Genomic DNA, 15,680 nt, shown 5'->3' with positions numbered 1-15,680 from the left:
AATGGGCATGCCACAGCAGGCTGGTGGTCATGGGGCCAGGCCCAATCCTATGCTGTGTTAGGGAAGGGGACATGACTAAAATGGCCCACAGGGTGGCAGCGGTGCAGGGAGTGCCAGGGGTTCAACACAGGGGAAGGCCCTGGGGCTGATGATCTCTTTGCAGTTGGGTTCCATTATCTGATTTGGAGTGGGGAACAGATGAAGCCTGGCCTATCTCAGAAGGAAACACAGTCTGAAATTTCACGAGTCAGAAGATTCCGTGCTCAGTGGGCAGGCCCAGAACTAGCTCTTGTAACCTAGTGCTCATGCCCAAGAAGCAGGCCGGCCCCAGCTTCTCCTTCCTCCCATCCCTGCCCGCCACCCCCACCACCTCCAGAACCTTTGGATGCTCTCCCTTGGCCCTGTCCGGCTTCCTGGCATATGACTCAGTCATTTCCCACAGAAAAGCTCTCAAGACACTTAAAGCTCTGCCAGAGAAAACTTTTAATTCCCTCAGGACCAAGCCAAAAGAGAACTGGCTTCAACAACTAGCTGGGTCTGTGCTGGCCTCCAAGACCTTGAATAGCCCAGATATGGAGAGGTTAGGTAATGTGGCCATGGTGGGCGTGGCATGAGACATCATCAGTTCACGCCAACACCCGCGGCTTTCCTCAGCAGCCCAGGTTTCTCCATTTTCTCCTCTGGGCTCTGAATTTGTCCTCCTGTCCCAGACTCACAGCCTCCACTAAAGGGCAGAAGGTACCAGTGGGGCTGAGGCTGAAGGAACACCCAGAGACTCCAAGATAGGAGGGGAGGGCCACTCCCTGGAGCCTACTGACCCCCTCTGGCTGGACTGACAGCCTGCCAGGGACAAAGCGGGATCCTGACCACAAGACCCTCGGGAGTAGCCCCTCCACTCTTGCTCCCCAGAGGACTCCCCTGGAAGAGGGACCCTCAGCTTTTCTGGGAATCCAGGGGCCTGCTGCCCGCAATCCCCAAGCAGCCTCAGATAAGGAAAAAGATAACAAGTTGGTACTGAAAATAAAGCAAGCAAAGAGGAATTAAAAACTATCTCAAATTCCTTTTCATCCTGACAGGATTCCCCCAAGGGTGCTGCAGAAAAAGCAGCATTTAAATAGAGTCCTGAAGCAACAGTCTTCCAAGTGCCCAGGCACTCGAAATGGAGCCGGGCTGGCCCACTGCTGACAGCGTCCAGCGGAGCCAGCCTGCCACTAGTCCTCCAGCACTGAGCTCTTGGCCTCCACATACTCCAGGGCCTTGGCCTTGACAGCCTGCACATCCTTCTCTGTGCCATGCTGCTTCTCGTAGTCCAGGTAGCGCTTGAAGAAGAACTTCATTCTCTTGGGGGCCAAGCTCAGATGAATAACCCGCTCAAAGATGTCCCTGTTGAGGAAAAGCAGAGCAGCATTTGACTCTCAGTACCAGGCCACATGCTTCCTGGCGAGCACTCACCCACTTGCTCTCAGCCCTGGAACTAGGACCCTCTCCCATCCAGGACTCCCACTTCTACCATTATCCTTATTAATCCTTGATGAATTCCCATGATGCCCTAGGGAGAGGCACTATCACCCTCATCTTCCAGATGAGCAGACGGACACCCAGAGATGGTAAGGGACTTCCCTGCCTAAAGCCACACAGTGATCAGGACAAAGCTACTGGGATGGGGGACATAACAGTGAGACACATACATAGTGAGCTTTTCTAGGAGAAAAGCTCAGCTCACTGAAGGGCTTGGGTGCGGCACCTGTTTTTTGGACCTCAATCTACTCATCTCTAAACCCTCTGTGTCTTGTGGAGATGCTGGGGTCAAAAGCAAGAGAATGCCTGTGAAAGTGGTCTACAATGAGAGCTAGGAACAGTTAATTATGAGAGAAACTCGAGTCTCTTGACCAGGCTACCTCCTACCAATGCCGGCCTTTGAGGTAGAAAGAAAAGTTGAAGAAGTGAATGTCACTGGGCCTGGGGCATCACGTCAAGCTGGTTTTCTAGATCAAGTAAGAGGACTGGGATGTTGAGAGCTGCTGTGGGACCAGTGCCTACCACGCCCTCCCCTGAGGAACTCGGCCTTGGCTGGCTGCCCCACTCACCGGACGGCCTTCTGGCTGCCGTGCTTGATGGTCATGTCAATGTAGACTGACCAGACATCTGTGCGCTTTGGGTAGGTGCTCAGCATGTTCTCAAAAATGGCTTTGGCTCGCTCTGCATCCCCCAGCTGAAACTCAAGCTGGGCAAACTTGGCAATGACATCCACATCTGCAGGGAGAGGACGACGGCTCAGAGACCCAACAAGCAGACAGCCCGTCTCACCACAACACCGTGTTCCGCAGGGTCAGCATGAGCCTGCCTCCCTGCTCTTGGGTCCCAAGACCCAGGCTGTGACAAGAGGGACAAAGCCCCAAAAGGAAGGTGGGGTGGGTTTGGGGCTGAATACACAGACAGGCACTGCAGACACACCACTCTCTGGGCACAGAAGAGGTGGGGGATCCCAAGGGCAACAGAACTAGTGCTAACTGCATTTTGTTCCTCCATCTTTTGGAGCCTGGCATTTGAAATGTAACATGCACTGTTATGCTCAGGGGCACAGAATCGACAGGCAAGAAGAAAGCCCTCATAAGGCTCTCCTGACTTAGAATAAGCAATGCCGGGGCCAATCCCTACTCCCCGATCTTGGAGTGCTCGTGGGCTTAGGAGCTGGGAATGAGCACTCACGCTCCTTGCTGGGCAGGCACTCCAGGGCTCGCTGCAGCACGCGGTGACTGGCCCCAGCCTGGCTCCTCCGCAGAAGGAAGGCGCCATATTTGATCCACACAGCTTTCTCCTGCCGGAAACGCTTCAGCATCCGGTTGTAGAGTTCACCAGCTTCCTGTGGGAAAAGACAAGGCATGCTAAGGAGAGTGTGATACTACAGAGGGGACAAGACAGACGAGCAACAACACTCACAAGAAGCTAAACTTGGGGCTCCCAGACACACTCTCAAGGCCTAATGCTACAGACCTGAGAGGAGCGGGAGGGAGGCTCAGAGAAGGGCACAGTGGACAGGGGAGTCCCTGCTGATCCGCACCCACAGGAGGGCGGTCCTAGCCTAGGAGAACATGAGAATGACAAGCGGGAGGGAGAGACGCCAGAGCGGATGCTGGGCCGGGACGTCCCCTTCTGTCTGTGATGCCCTGCCAGCAGCCCAAGGCAGACACACCAGGGGTCCACTGCCCCTTCGCTTCCAAAGCCACTCTCCCTCACCTTGACCCCGCAGGCCTGAAGAAGAGGTGAGGGAAATGACTTCTCTTACTTGGAAGATGGGGAAATTGGGGCCCCGATGTTCGGTGGCAAGCCCAGAGCAGGACTGGACCCAGAACCCCAGGGGCTCTTCCCTGAGACTGTGGCCCCTGGGACTCCCAGGAGTTCGTGTGTGGCCCAGCCTCCTACCTGGAATTTCTCTGACTTGGCATAGATGTCAGCCAGGTGGAGAAAGACTTTGAGAGGCTCATTGTACTGCACGGCTCGCTCGAAGACCTTGGTCAGGGACTCCTGAGAGCCGTACATGTTCTCCAGGTTCAGCAGAGCCACCCACACGTTCAGCTTCTCCTGCTCCTCTCTGGAGGGAGAGCAGTCAGCACATGAGCTCCACATAAGACCAGTGAGCCTCCCGCCCCATCCAGGGAAACCCAGGAACCATCTCCCCCTCCCAGGCTCTGTGTCCTCAGATCCCACCCCAAATGCAGACTCTAAGAGGCTGTGTCCCCACCACAGCTCCCACAGTATTAGGAACCCCTGCTCCCACCCCAATGGCTAGGTCTGAGGCTCTCCTGGATTCTGCCTCCATTCCTGGAAAGGATGCCCACCAGATCCCAAACGGGCCTGAGGTTTGGGCTGGACGCAGTGTCCTGGGTCTGATTCTCTCTTCAAACTAAGAGGATGAAGCAAAGGACTGCCTTCCCTCTTCATTAGACCTCAAAAACTCCCTCTCTATTTGGAAAACCACCTACAGGGATCTCCCCCAGGTATGTAGTGAGCTCTTTTCTTACTGTGCTTCTGCTCAAACTGGTTTCCTCATATAAATGTACAGACTCTTGTGAAGGTTAACCTTAGCAGTTTCAGAGAAGAGGACTATAAAATATAAATGAGTGGATCTGTTTCACAGATGGCCACACCTATGGCAGAAAGCCTGGGGACCCATGGGCCCCTGGTGGCAGCCACCCAAAACGCTGCTGGCCTGCCTAGGAGGAGCTACCCCACAGGCTGAGACACCGCCCAGCCCAGAACGTGCAGAGACACAGTGTTCCCTGGGGCAAAGCTGAGACCTGAAGGAGATGGTCTTAAGGGCCCTCTCAGCCACGGCACGGGCCTTCTCGATCTCCGTGGCCTGCAGGTGGAAAGCCATGTACTGCAGCCACAGAATGGAGCTGTTGGGGGAGCTGAGAACTAGTCGGTCAAAATCATCCGCAGACTCTGGCTGCCGTCCAGGATCCATCAGCGCCTCCTCAATGCGGGACAGCTCCTTCTCTGCCTTCTGCTTCTCCAACTCCCTTTCTTTCTTGCTTTTCTTTTTCTGCTATGGAAGGCAGAAACACAGTGAATCATCTGCTCCTCAAGGCCTAGGGGAGGGCTGTGGTGGAAGCCACGAGCTGGCTGGGCAGCCCAGGGCTCTATATTCTCCCCCTGGCCTGGGAATGGCCGCTGCCCCCTCCCCCACCCACCCAGGAAGACACCCAGCCTAGGAACAGAGCACAAGAGACTGACACCAAGGGGTCCCTGCAAAAAGGACATGCCCTGCAAAATACAGCACCGTGGTTTGGTGTGGCTTCTCATCCTCCTCGCTGTCTGAGCTCTCTGCTAGAGGTGGCAAGGCCGGGGTCAGAGAGTCTAGTCCCACATTCCAAGCGAAGCCTGAGGACAGCTGCAGCCGGGGCACTTCTGCGGGCTTGGTTTGCTTCTCCTGGAGGAACACAGAGGTGCTGAGGAAAGCACCTGGCTTAGGCTGCTCCCTGTTTCCCTGCCCCAGCCCACCTGGAGGAACACAGACTCCTCACCAAGCCCAGAGACCCTTCCTCTCCTCTCCTCTCCTCCCAGGCCATGCCAGGCCCCAGCCCACTGGGGCAACGTTATAGCGGTGACATAAAAGTTTAAGTAAATACATTTGTTTAGGTAACAAAATTTTCACACACACACATGCATATGCATACCCGTATATAAAATAACAATAGAAGCCAGGAGTGGTGGCTCATGCCTGTAACCCTAGCACTTTTAAGAAGCTGAGGTGGCTGATCATTTGAAGTCAGGAGTTCAAGACCAGCCTGGCCAACATGGCGAAATCCCCTCTCTACTAAAAATACAAAAATTAGCCAGGCATGGTGGAGCATACCTGCAGTCTCAGCTACTCGGGAGGCTGAGGCATGAGAATTACTTGAACCCAGGAGGCAGAGGTTGCAGTGAGCCGAGTGCACACCACTGCACTCCAGCCTGGATGACAGAGCGAGACTCTGTCTCAAAATAATAAAAACAAAAATAACAGTAGAGCTGGGACAGAGATATGACAAGAATTCTGAGGGTGGCAGGGAGGCCCTGCCCAAACAGGTATGAGCCATCCCATACCCAGTCCTCTCAGCCCAGGTATTACTATTCTCATCTTTTGGAGGATGCAGGCTCAGAACGACTCAGCCTCCTCTTTATCTGCCCAGCCTCCTAATTTAATTCAGTTCCACCCAATAAACATTCCTTAGAATTTATTTTATGCAACCTGCTCTGGGTAAAAAGGGTCCCTTGTCCTCAAGTTGCTGATGGTCAACGGAGACAACTGACAGCCCCCACTTTCATATTATAGGAAGTGAAGTAAAAGAGGACGAGGCGGAGGACAGCCCAGCTCTTCCCTTGCCTGGAACAGCCTTTCCCCTCCCCGCGACATCGCCCTCACCTTGGGCAGCACATTCGTCTCTTCTGCCTCCTCTTTTCCCTCCCGATAGTACACGTCCATAAGGCTGTCGTCCTCCTCTGACGGGCCGGCTTTCTTTGGCTTCTTGCTCACTCTTTCCTGAGAGGCCAGGTGGAAGAATGCCTGGGAGCATCCTCCTGCAGCCCCAGGCGACACCCTCCCTCTGCCCCAGCGGGTGCCCTGTCCCCATGCCCTCGCGGCTGTCCCTCCAGGAGGAGGACAGGCAGCCACAGCCCTCTGCAGGACCTCACCTGCTCACTCCCAGACTCCCGGCGCTCCCGCCCGCCCCGCTTCTGCGCCTGTGGCTTCTGGGGTTGTTGCTTCTCCTTGCTGGGCAGCTCCACCTCCTCCTGCCCCTTCTGGTTCTTCTTCTCGTTCCTTTTCTGATTTTTCTTTTCCCCTTTCTGGTATCTCTCCTCAGCCTCTGTTTTCCTCTCCTCTTGCTTTGGAAGTGGCCCTTCCAGGGAAGCAGAAAGCAAGTCTGGCTTCCCAGTGTCTCCGGGGAGGAAAGACAGCTCTACCAGGTTCTTCTGGTGGTTAAGGCTATGACAGAGCGAGACAGGGGGAGGTGAAGACGTCATAAAAAGCAGAGGGCACCGCAGGCGGCCCAGGCCTTCTTCCTCCTGATCAGCCCACGATTCTGGGCCCTGCCCCATCTGCCTTGGGAGTCCATTCAATACTCTCAAGAATGATTTGCACAATTTTTCATGCTTAGTAGAAAAATACAGGGGGTAGATATGATGCCCCCTCCTCCATCCCCAATAGGGGCTATGCAGAGATGAGTTACCACCTGTTTTCACAGGCACTGGGGGAGAAGGCTCCAAACAAAGGCCTTTTATCACCACTACGCAAGCCATTGTGTTTACAGTTCACCCTGAAATCTCCTCCCAGGGCTCCTGGAGAAAGGGGTTTGATTCCCATTACAGAGAGAGCGAGAACGGGAAGGCACCTACCGTAAGACCCTGGCTGTGAGCAGCTTCCCTTCGGGGAGGTGTTTGTTATAAAGCGCTTTCTTGGACAGGCTGTGCTGGGAGACATGTGAGTACCGAGCCAAACCCACAACGGAGGGGCCAAGGCTGAAAGGCAAGAGGCAAGAGTCCTGTGGTCATAAATGCAACAACGGAATTCCAACCAGGCCTCGGGACTTCACTCTCACAGGGACTTAAGTTGTGACAAGGATTTGTGACAGACATAAGTCGCTGGCATTCAGCAGGATAAAGTGGGCTTTGTAAACTAGAAAAAAATCATCAAACATAATGAAGATATGATTGAGGGCATTTTTTACCCCACATCATGGCATCACAATATATAAATCACAAACTGCTAGGAGGAGAAAGTGCAGAAACAGCATGGCAGGGAAGGCTGCAGTATCCGGTGCTTGTAAACATGAGGTGATTTCACAGAATGAATACTTACAAATCATGATCAAACAGTACAACAGAATGTCCACATTTATGTATTTATTTTTAAATTTAATTTTTTTAGACACAGGGTATCACTGCTTCCAGGCTGGAGTGCAGTGGCACAATCATAGCTTACTGTAACCTCGAACTTCTGGGCTCCAGCAATCCTCCTGCCTCAGCCTTCCAAGGAGCTGGGACTACAGGCTCATGTTACCACACCTGGTTAATTTTTCAATTTTTTTGTGAGACATGGGGGTCTTGCTTTGTTGCCCAGGCTGGTCTTGAACTCCTGGCCTTCAAAGCAATTCTCTCATCTTGGCCTCTCAAAGCGCTAGATTACAGGCGTGAGCCACTGTGCCTGGCCCCAGATTTATTTAGAACAGAAATTAGAAATGCCATATTCTTTGTCCAAAACACCAAATAACTAATAACACTTGTTTTAAAAGTATTAGAAAACTTGGAATTTTAAAAACTAGGGGGGACTCATTAACTCTCCTCCCTTTATATTCCCATCAAAGAAGTTGACTGAGGAACACATGGACCCCAGAGCAAGACAGGCTCAGGGAAGGCACTTGGGTCCGGGTGTAGACCCCCCCCTCACTCACCGAAAGAACACACCATGCGGCTGGATGGACCCCACGTAGCCCCTCAGAAGCTGCCCTTCCTTAATATCCTGGATGGAGTTAATCTCTGGATCTTCTACTTTGCTTTTCGTCTCTGGGTTTGTTCTAAAGGAATAAAAGGTTTACATGCACATCTTTAACCCCCACTGTCCCATGCCACCCCAATATACCTGCAACCATCATACTTAGTAAATAAGAATATGACTCTGGACCTGTCAGTAGGATATAACCTTTAGCACCCCACTCTACTGTCTCCTAACATCTTGCCAGGCCAGAGGCAGGTGCCTGGGAGCCAGCTATATAGAAATGGGGAGAGGCAGACCAAGCCAGAGAGGTCAAACCTAAAGCCTTGGCCTCATTAGCATCGATGTCTAACCACAGAGCAAGCTGACCTCAAGCCAACTCCATACATGGCACACTCACCCCTACAATGGAACCCTGGAGGCTAAGGCATCCCCCCTCAACCATCTGCAACCTTGGACACCCCCATTTGGGTATCTGACTCTTTCCCTGGAAAACAAGAGCCTGAGCAGACAGGATTCTTACGGCAATCTGTATAGCCTCAGCTTTTCTGGGTAAAAAGGTTCAGGATAAAAAGTGATGAACAGACAAGGTGGGAAGCCCAAAATTCTGTGTCAGATACATGTAGCCTCCCCTCGATCCTGAGTGGGTCTTCCTCCCTTCTTGTTCCAACAACACAGAAACCCACCTGGATGATCGCAGTGACAAAGTCAATACACTGTCTGCAGTGGACAGGATGTAACATCTGAATGAAGGCAAAAGAGAAAGAAACACTCAATTTTCAGCATCTGTGAACAGCAAAGGGCCTCAGCTTCCTCTCCTCCAGGCTGACCAATAGGCACAAGTGAGGGGACAGGAGACTTTGGTCATGTTTTTTCATGCTGTTGAAAACCTGCTGAGGGACTCTGGACAAGTCACGTCACCTCTGTGGGCTTCAGTTTACTAGTCTATTACATAGAAATAACACGACCCACTCTTCTTGGGGCCAGGTGTAGTGGCTCACACCTGTAATCTCAACACTTTGGGAGGCCAAGGGAGAAGGACTGCTTGAAGCCAGGAGCTGAAGACCAGTCTGGGCAGCAGAGCGAGACCCTGTCTCTACAAAAATTTTTTTTTAAAAAGCCAGGTGTGGTGGCACACACCTGTAGTCCCAGCTACTTGGGAGGCTGAGGACAGGGGATTGTTTGAGCCCAAGAATTTGAGGTTGCAGTGAGCTACGATCACACCACTGCCCTCTAGCCTGGGCAACTGAGTAAGACTCTGAGAAAGAAAGAAAGGGAAGGAGGGTGGGAAGGAGGGAAGAAAAGAAAGTCTCACAGAGGCATACGGTATGTCCTTAAAAGAAGAACCAGCTCTGTGTTAGATCCTGAGAACGTTTGATCTCAGCAGAGACACACACTAACCCCAGGAGATCATGCCCAAGGGATCAGCTAGGTACTACCGCAGACACACAAGAGCAGTTCGGAGGAAGCTAGGGTTAGCAAGGCTTCCAGGAGGGACAGCAGGGTTGCATCTCTAAACATTTCATCTAAAATGGCAATTAGTAGTCCCAAACCATAATATACAGAATCTTAGAGGTAGAAAGGATCTCAGCAACAATCCCCAGTCCAAAATTTTCCCACGACAGATGTCTGCCTTTGATAACTTGGCATCACAGCCGTCAGAGCGGGACAGGGCCTCAAGGGGCAGTCTACCTTTAGGCAAGGAATTTATCATAGGCTTGGCCACAATAAAACACATTTAAAACCACAACCTCATTATCTAAACCTCAAGAGAAACCAGACTCTAGGACTCATTCTTTGTCTTCTCCCAGGCCCTGGGCATGTCTGTGCTGTGCAGTGGTTGTCAGTGGTTGAGAATTTAGGCAGGTAGGTGCTGGTGGCTGGGACAGCTGAGACAGGAGAGGGCAGTTATTTTCCAGTCTCTGCCTCCAAGGGCATCTACTCTACTCTCAGTTGACTACTGGATCCAGCTGAAATCTGTCTCCTCAAGTTTAGTTTATTCAGGCTATTAAAACAGTCTTTAAAACTCGAATTGGCTGGGTGTGGTGGCTCACGTCTGTAATCCTAGCACTTTGAGAGACCAAGGCAGGTGGATCACTTGAGCCGAGGAGTTTGAGACCAGCCTGGCCAACATGGTGAAACCCTGTCTCTACTAAAAACAGAAATATAAGCCAGGTGTAGTGGCACAACGCCTGTAATCCCAGGTACTTGGGTGGCTGAGAATCACTTGAACTCAAGAGGCAGAGGTTGCAGTGAGCCCAGATTGTGCCACTGCACTCCAGCCTGGGTGACAGAGCAAGACTCTGTCTCAAAAAAAAAAAAACAAAAACCCAGAGCTAAGATTGTGACATTGCACTCCAGCCTGGGCAACACAGCGAGACTCTGTCAAAAAAAAAAAGAAGAAGCCGGGCGTGGTGGCTCACACCTGTAATCCCAGCACTTTGGGAGGCTGAGACGGGCGGATCACGAGATCAGGAGATCGAGACCATCCTGGCTAACACGGTGAAACCCCATCTCTACTAAAAATACAAAAAATTAGCTGGGCGTGGTGGTGGGCGCCTATAGTCCCAGCTACACAGGAGGCTGAGGCAGGAGAATGGCGTGAACCCAGGTGGTGGAGTTTGCAGTGAGCCGAGATCGCGCCACTGCACTCGAGCCTGGGGGACAGAGCAAGACTCTGTCTCAAAGAAAAAGAAAAAAACAAGAGACCAATTTTTGCTGAACCAATGGCTAAGATACAAATTTAAAATATCCAGTGCCAACAGTGGTATAAGAAATGGACAGTCATATTTAGTGGGGACATAAATTAGCACAGTCATTTTGGAGGGCATGTAACCCATCAATTTCACTTCTAGGAATTTATTTACCAAACATACCTGTATTAGTATCCAAATATATGCGAAAGAGCCAGGCACTGTAGCTCACACCTGTAATCCCACCACTTTGGGAGGCCGGGGTGGGCAGATCACCTGAGGTCAGGAGTTCAAGACCAACCTGGCTGACATGGCAAAACCTAGTCTCTACTAAAAGTACAAAAATTAGCCAGGCGTCGTGGCACATGCCTGTAATCCCAGCTATTTGGGAGGCTGAGGCATGAGAATTGCTTGAACTTGGGAGGCGGAGACTGCAGTGACCTGAGATCGCGCCACTGCACTCTAGCCTATGCACTGCAATCTGTCACAGATAAAAAAAAAAAAAGACTGTGTCTCGCACCACTGCACTCCAGACTCTATCTTATGCCACTGCACTCTAGCCAGACTCTGTCTCAATTTAAAAAAAAAAAAAGGCCGGGCGCGGTGGCTCAAGCCTGTAATCCCAGCACTTTGGGAGGCCGAGACGGGCGGATCACGAGGTCAGGAGTTCGAGACCATCCTGGCTAACATGGTGAAACCCCGTCTCTACTAAAAAATACAAAAAAAAGCTAGCCAGGCGAGGTGGCTGGTGCCTGTAGTCCCAGCTGCTCGGGAGGCTGAGGCAGGAGAATGGCGTAAACCCGGGAGGCGGAGCTTGCAGTGAGCTGAGATCCGGCCACTGCACTCCAGCTCGGGCGACAGAGCGAGACTCCGTCTCAAAAAAAAAAAAACAAAAAACAAAACAAAACAAAACAAAAAAACCAAATATATGTACAAAGATCCTTCAACATTATTGTCTATCAAAAAAAAGTATTGTCTATCAACAGAGAATTGGTCACATAAAATTCAATTAAAAAAACCCCAGAATACTAAACAAACGTTTTAAAATAAGGTAAAAGGACAAAACAGATTTTGATATATTAGCATGGAAAAGAAAAAAAATCCATGATAAACTGCTATGAGAAAAAAACAATATATAAAATGATATTCTATTATTTATATAAAGAAAAACTATATATATGCATTAAAGTCTAGAAAGATAGAAGTCAAAGTACATAATGGCAAAAAGTGGTAGAGAAACAGAGAGGTGACAGAAATTTTCATTTTCTATTTCATAAACCTGTTTTTTCTGATAAAAAGTCATGTATTACAACGACATTTTAAAAAAAATACACCAATTCCACAGACAGGTGAAAAGAGAAAGAACACCTGGCTTACCTGACAACCTTTTGGGGGACGAAGTCTTCCAGGGGCATCTCGGAGTAGGAGTCACTCACGTGAAATATACTGACCGTTCCTATCTTCCCAAAGGGGAAGGAGACGGTCAGTCCCTCATTGGGAGTCACCTTCACCACTCGGCCCATGGCCACTTCCCCTTCCTCAAGCTTGTGAGGACCTGGTGGAAGAACCAACCTGATTCAGGGAAGAGGAAATGAGCTAAGGGAGGAGCGGGAATGCTGGCCACACACAGGCTGGGGATGGTGGAGGCTGCCCAGACTTGGGGTATCCAGGCTGAATGATCCAGAACCATCTAGACTGAGATCACCCTGTCATGCAGCCAAGAACCCCAGGGCCAAGTGGTGGACAACTCTTTCCCACGGACTTGAGAAAAACACCTGTGTAGGTAAAGGTAACTCAGAGAGTAGCGAAGTAACTGGGCCAGAGCAAAGCCCAAGAGAAGAACTGTCCCACACCAGGCTTTCTAAGGATGCCAATACTGAAGGGGTCCTCCAACTTGAGCAAAAGTTGAAAACCCATCCCACCCCTTCCCGCCACTTCCTTTCCCCGACCAGGCACTGTTTCATTCCCACACCTATGAGGGACAGGCATAAGAAGGCCTTGGAGGAATCTGGGCCAACAACGGTGGCCCTCAGGGCCTGGCCAACCCGGAACTTCTTATCTGGATGCTTCAGAACCTGGAAGGATAAGAAAACTCCTGTGATGCTTGAAGAAAGGCTGTCATTTATCCAAAACCATAGCATTTAAGTCTCCATAGCAAGTATCTCCCAAACCAATCCTTAAATAAGAACAAGGTTCCTTAAACCCACTGTGAACCCACATACCAGACACTGAGCCAAGCTTAGGGAGCTTGGGTCCCCTCTCCAGGGATCTCAAGCACACTGACCTTGAAGCTCAGAGAAGTGAGCAATAAGGGAATTCTCCCCCGGATGTCTGGGGCAATCTCCACCTCAAGCCATTTCTTCACCACATTGTACTGAGGGAAAAAAAAGGAACCAGAGTAGGGCAAATACAAATACAAGGTTTCCTGCCATTGAAACTTTCCTAAAACTATAAGGTGGAAAGGGCTCCAGTACAATACTTTTCCAAGGAACAGGAATCCACCCTTCCATCCCACTGCCCTTGCCCAACCTCCACTTCTCACCGGCTTCCCTCAGACTCCAGCTCAGAGCCTTTGCCAGCCTAGCAGAATGTGCATCTCTCCCAGGGTCTCAGCTGACCAGGAAGCAAAAGAGACTCCAGAGATGTCCTCAAGCTGGAGAACCAATCCCACAGACCTCTGTAGCCTCCTCCAAGCTCAGCTGTGCCCAGTGATTGTTAACCATCTCCAGAGGCCAATTTTTTATTTCTAAACCAATTTGGATCCTTCACTGTTTATGCAGTGTCTCGCCCTAAATACGCACTCCAATTTTCTCTTTTTCTTGAGATGGAGTCTTGCTCTGTCTCCTAGGCTGGAGTGCAGTGGTGGCAATCTCGGCTCACTGCAATCTCCACCTCCTGGGTTTCAGTGATTCTTCTGCCTCAGCCTCCAGGGTAGCTGGAATTAGAGGCGCGCACCCCAGGCCCGGCTAATTTTTTGTATTTTTAGTAGAGATGGGGTTTCACCATGGTGGCCAGGCTGGTCTCAAACTCCTGACGTGAAGTGATCCGCCCACCTCGGCCTCCCAAAGTGCTGGGATTACAGGCGTGAGCCACCGTGCCCGGCCATAAATACGTACTCAAATTTTCAAGTCAATTTAACAAATCATTTATCAAGCAGCTTCTGTGTACATGGCATCATAGTGATAAATAAAAGCCAGGACCTGCCTTCAAGGAGATTACAGCCTACAAGCAGTAAGTTGAATCAGTATGCAAATAACTACAACAGCAAGCAACATGTAGGAAGTACAACATGCTACAGCAACTAGTAAAGAGGGAAGGTTATTTGTGCTGAAGCTTGAAGGGCAGTAGACAACTGGAATAGAAGGTACTCCAGATGTAGAAACCAGCACAAATAAAGACAGGAAGGGAAAAAGACAGAGAAGCTTTTCAGAATGACTGCCACATAAGGTGCACGGAGGGTCAGATTATGAAGAGCCTTATCTGCTACGCTAAGGCATCTGGGGCATATGAATATCTATAGACAATAGGTAACTGAAGGGATCAAGCATCAGTGACGATCATGCTCAGAGATGCCCATCAAAGAGGAATCTGGCAACAACGGAGAGCTGTTATTCTTCAAGGTCAAACCCAATCCAGCCGCCTCTCCTATGTTTCAACCAGTATAGGTTGCTTTCTTTCCTTTTTGAACTCCTGTTCCAGTTGGGGTTGGAACACATAACCTGGCACCCAATTTCATGTTGTTTTACAGTGCACCTGAACTTCATGAAAAGCATGAATCTAAAATCCAAATTATATACATTTATATTCTAAATCTTGCCCTATATTTTGCTTTCCATTTCTACAATTAATCTACCAACATATTGAATTATGAGCTGCTTGCTAATCGTGTATAAGCCATATTTTAGCTCCCTAATTGGGCCAGAAGTTCTTTTTTTTTTTTTTTTTTTTTTTTGAGACGGAGTCTCGCTCTGCCACCCAGGCTGGAGTGCAGTGGCCGGATCTCAGCTCACTGCAAGCTCCGCCTCCCGGGTTCACGCCATTCTCCTGCCTCAGCCTCCCGAGTAGCTGGGTCTACAGGCGCCCGCCACCTCACCCGGCTAGTTTTTTCGTATTTTTTTTTAGTAGAGACAGGGTTTCACCATGTTAGCCAGGATGGTCTTGATCTCCTGACCTCGTGATCCACCCGTCTCGGCCTCCCAAAGTGCTGGGATTACAGGCTTGAGCCACCGCGCCCGGCCGGGCCAGAAGTTCTTTAGTGGCAGAGACCACATACTGTCTCCCACAAACCCAGCATGGTAGCACAGACTCAAATGCGTTTCTCTGCTAATGGCTTTTTTCTCCAATGTCACGACCGTTTCTTCTGAAAGAAGAATGACATCTCATTGCCGAGTGGCAAAACTTCTTACCTTCTTTAAGAAGCAAGTAACAGTCTGGCCGGCCTGGTACTGTTTAATCTTCTCCACAGGGCTAACAGAGTGAGTGTTAAGAGCAGTGTGGCCATCCTCCAGCTCACTGTTTGCAGAAAGGAAATGTAAAGAGTAAACCCACCACTGGATAAGACTTCGAGTTTGAAACCATCTCTCCCAAGTGGCTATGGATTGACTGTACAGGACTCCCCTACTCACACCCACCCTCCAAAGCCCTGTTTCTCTCCTCAAAGGGGAATGTCCACAAAACTGGCCCAAGGCTAATCTTTTCCATTTCATTCACCTACTTATGAACAAGTTGCTTTTAAAGAAGGTAGCCCACAATAGCCTTTATAAAATCAGGAAACAAAATTGTTTTACTTCTTTCATAATACTTTGTTGCTTTAGTTTGCAAAACTGCATTCAAAAATTCTGTCACTGAATTTGACAACTGTGTGAGTTCAGCAGAGTAGATATTAAGCCCATTTTATGCTATTGAACCAGTAGTTAAAGTCAGGGCTTCTGACTCAAAATCCAGGGCTCTCTGCCCTATGCTACCCTTCCATTAGCATTTTCTTGATTTTCTTTTTTTTAATAAAAGGAGCA

At 50.1% G+C, this 15,680-nt stretch overlaps 1 protein-coding gene across 2 annotated transcripts in view; it reads right to left on the bottom strand.

Annotated features, from left to right (window-relative positions):
• Positions 1 to 466: 466 nt before the first annotated feature.
• Positions 467 to 15,680, bottom strand: part of PDCD11 (programmed cell death 11) — a 51,558-nt gene continuing 36,344 nt past the window's right edge. The window contains exons 22-36 of one of the 2 annotated variants that reach the window (XM_007964011.3): positions 15,075 to 15,180; positions 12,953 to 13,042; positions 12,641 to 12,743; positions 12,046 to 12,223; positions 8,662 to 8,718; positions 7,935 to 8,057; positions 6,880 to 7,002; positions 6,178 to 6,469; positions 5,909 to 6,025; positions 4,784 to 4,933; positions 4,299 to 4,549; positions 3,424 to 3,592; positions 2,710 to 2,863; positions 2,088 to 2,253; positions 467 to 1,383 (exon numbers count right to left, since the gene is read on the bottom strand). In XM_007964011.3, coding sequence (XP_007962202.3) covers positions 1,212 to 1,383; positions 2,088 to 2,253; positions 2,710 to 2,863; positions 3,424 to 3,592; positions 4,299 to 4,549; positions 4,784 to 4,933; positions 5,909 to 6,025; positions 6,178 to 6,469; positions 6,880 to 7,002; positions 7,935 to 8,057; positions 8,662 to 8,718; positions 12,046 to 12,223; positions 12,641 to 12,743; positions 12,953 to 13,042; positions 15,075 to 15,180 — 2,251 coding nt within the window. In that variant the 3' untranslated portion in view covers positions 467 to 1,211. The remainder of the gene's footprint in view (positions 1,384 to 2,087; positions 2,254 to 2,709; positions 2,864 to 3,423; positions 3,593 to 4,298; positions 4,550 to 4,783; positions 4,934 to 5,908; positions 6,026 to 6,177; positions 6,470 to 6,879; positions 7,003 to 7,934; positions 8,058 to 8,661; positions 8,719 to 12,045; positions 12,224 to 12,640; positions 12,744 to 12,952; positions 13,043 to 15,074; positions 15,181 to 15,680) is intronic. The other variant, XM_007964012.3, reaches the window with a different exon arrangement.

This window comes from Chlorocebus sabaeus, chromosome 9, assembly GCF_047675955.1.
Source record: "Chlorocebus sabaeus isolate Y175 chromosome 9, mChlSab1.0.hap1, whole genome shotgun sequence".
Classification (NCBI taxonomy): Eukaryota; Metazoa; Chordata; class Mammalia; order Primates; family Cercopithecidae; genus Chlorocebus; species Chlorocebus sabaeus.
This window is presented reverse-complemented; position numbering and strand designations above follow the sequence as displayed.